The following is a 2967-nucleotide window of genomic DNA, read 5'->3' as shown; positions in this document are numbered from 1 at the left end:
ACACACACACACACACACACACACACACACATATATATATATATATATACAAACGCACAGCTATCGATGATATATTATTAATATTATGATTATTATGCAGTTCTCCCTTTGCGATACAGTCTACACCACCGGCACTTAATAAACGGCTTCTCTCCCCAGCGGTGAGAACACCCCGACGCTGCTTGCTATAACCGATTCTCGCGATTCTGTTTGGTCTGCCCCATCACCTCTGACTTCTGTTTAAGTCCATCTCCTTCATCGTCGTCTTCGTCGTCCTCGTTAGGGTCACTCTCAGCTCGCTTGGTAAGGTCACTGTTTTCAAGGTCGTGGCTTTGACCGGGTGGCAGTCTGTTTTGGCTGTTGACCTCCTCAACGACAGCCAGGAAGTGACCTATGAACTTACGCCATGCTATCTCGTGCTGACTTGTGAACTTTGACCCCAGTTGTTGTCGTATAAACTCCACAAACATCGTCAGCATGTCCTGTGAGGAACAAGAATGTAGGGAAATGTCATTGTTGTTATAAACGTCTCTTATTTATTTATTTATCTATTTATTTTTTAAAGAGATTTGTGGCACTTGCAACACATTAGGATAAGGTCCAATAATAAGTGCCGAAGATTAGAGGTGTTACAAGAGAGAAACAAACACAAAAAGGAGGAGAATTGATCGAGACGATAGATGTTTGATAAGAAAGAAGGAGCAAACCACACCAGAACAACCTACAACAAGTACTCAGGGAAGTCCCAAATCCTGACAAAAAACAAATAAACCACACACAGAAACAACAAAGTCCCAAAGCAACTGGACGCTAAAGCAACGCCCTTCTTCTATGACAAAGAAACCTGGAAGAGTTTCCTCTGTGTTGGAAGAAAGGCATACTGAAGCATGTGTCTCTTCTTTATTGTAGTTTTTTTAACACCCCTATCGACACAATTCAAATAATTTTAGGAGTCGGAGTTCGGCCCTGCCTGCCTGGGCTAAACCAAGCTGAGAGGAGGATAACTTCCAAGGCGAAAGATGGCGATACTCCAAAAAAATAAAAATGACTATGAATGTCTCAGTTTCCGCAAATATGGGTTTATATTCTCATCGCAGTCATAACACAGCTGACTGAGACATTGCTCGTCTTTTTCTTATGTTTCGTTTTGCTTTCTTAGAAAACATTTTTTGTTAAGAGCTAACATAAGTTCACCACATTATGACTTAACTCTTTTTAAACAAAAGTGACGTGGCGTCGTGTGGGTTGCAGACAAGGTGGGGCATAATTGGAAAGTGAGCAAATGGGCAATAGGCTTACTATCTACTGTCAAAATAGTGATGAGCGGTTGGTCGGTGCTCTGGTGTGGTCTGTTCTTTCTAATGCTTAATCTATCGATATTTACAACTGTTTCTAGACGAAACCGCATAAAAGCTGCAATAAAGTGAAACAATACTAACAACTCACTATGCTCACAATCTGAAAAGATTTAAAGATTTTTAATGACTTCGTGCAGCACCAACAAGCAGACTCAATTTGAAGATTTACCTTGACAGGACTTGCTACACAATAGAGGGAGACAACAGTTTCGATACCCATTCTTCATTGAGTTACCGTAGACTCTAGTGTAATAGATAAGCCGGCGGAAACTTGGATCAAATTGTTTGCTGGCACCAAGAGGAGTTTCATGCACCTTTCTTCTTGTGCGGGAAGAACGATGCCTAGATTTCTCTACAGTGACAAAAATAACTTTGGTGCAAAGATTTTGCTTGCTCTCAGAAGACACTGCAGCAAGCGGTGCTACGAGCATAAACCAGCATCGCTGTCTGTCTCTTCCAGGTGACGGATCGCAAGGATGTAGTAATGTAGATCTAGAGCACTGACTGGTTTAGAAAGGCCAGGGTCAGGTGGAGCCAGTGGTGCAAGCTAAAAGTTTGATCTATGTTTCCGCGAGCCTACCTACTAAAACTCGAGTCTACGGTAACTCAATGAAGAATTAGTATCGAAACTGTTGTCTCCCTCTATTGTGTAGCAAGTCCTGGTGCTGCACGAAGTAATTAGAAATCTTCAAATCTCCTCATATTGTGCGCATAGTGAGTTGTTAGTACATGTATTGTTTCACTTTATTGCAGCTTTTATGCGATTTCATCTAGAAACAGTTGTAGATATCGATAGATGTAGATTACGGGATATCCTGCAGATTCTGATTGACTTTCTCTAGAAAAATCTTAATAGTAGCTACTAAACTACGCCTGTTGCCCATCTGCTCACTTTCCAATTGTGCACCATCTTGTCTGCAACCCACTCGACGCTACTGGGTGGAGCACTTGCATTAATTGCACCAATTTCGCCCCTTCACTGCAAAAGTGTAAAACAGAGTCCCTATGATTGGCTTTTTAGTACACGAAACAAACCCGTGTTTATGGCCTATTTATGACACGGAGCAAGACTATAATGACAGACTCTTTTACCTAATAACTAAGTGCCTAAAAATTAAAAGAATGACTCGAAATGGTAATTTTTCTCGAGTATCGCCATCGTTGTGCTAAAACTTTATGTCCCTTTCAGCTTGGTTTAGTCCTGGCAGGCAAAGTCGAAGCCCGACTCTAGAGTCACCTAAATTAATTTAAGCAACTGGGTTATGAACATGACGTCATACAAGATAGCAAAAGCAATCGCGTGTAGATACTGATCTAAAAAAACTGGCTGGTAGAATGATGAGGTCACAAAATACCGAAACAAAACAAAGCACGCGAGAAGATAATGTAATGGGGAGCGAAAGGGCAGAAGATATCCGGAGACGTCTCCGGCGAGCACCCAGCAACTATTCGGATGCACTGCTTTGGGGAGGGGGGAGGTGTCAAACTGCGTATTATTTGCTGCAGATCACACATTTAGCCACTAAAACTGTCACAAATCAATTATTTTCAAGAAAATGTCAAACTTAATTGCAAGATATCAAATTACGTGTTCAAACACGGGGCATGC

The 2967-nt window shown here is 41.5% G+C and overlaps 1 protein-coding gene across 1 annotated transcript in view; it reads right to left on the bottom strand.

The window, feature by feature from the left end:
• Positions 1-111: 111 nt before the first annotated feature.
• The window catches only part of LOC101848420 (globin), a gene marked incomplete in the record, with an annotated part of 87484 nt that continues 84628 nt past the window's right edge, over positions 112-2967 (bottom strand). The window contains 1 exon segment of the mRNA XM_013079728.2: positions 112-482. Coding sequence (XP_012935182.1) covers positions 186-482 — 297 coding nt within the window.

This window comes from Aplysia californica, unplaced genomic scaffold, assembly GCF_000002075.1.
Source record: "Aplysia californica isolate F4 #8 unplaced genomic scaffold, AplCal3.0 scaffold00061, whole genome shotgun sequence".
In the NCBI taxonomy this organism is placed as follows: Eukaryota; Metazoa; Mollusca; class Gastropoda; order Aplysiida; family Aplysiidae; genus Aplysia; species Aplysia californica.
The sequence above is the reverse complement of the archived record's forward strand: the minus strand, read 5'-3'. Positions and strand labels throughout refer to the sequence as shown.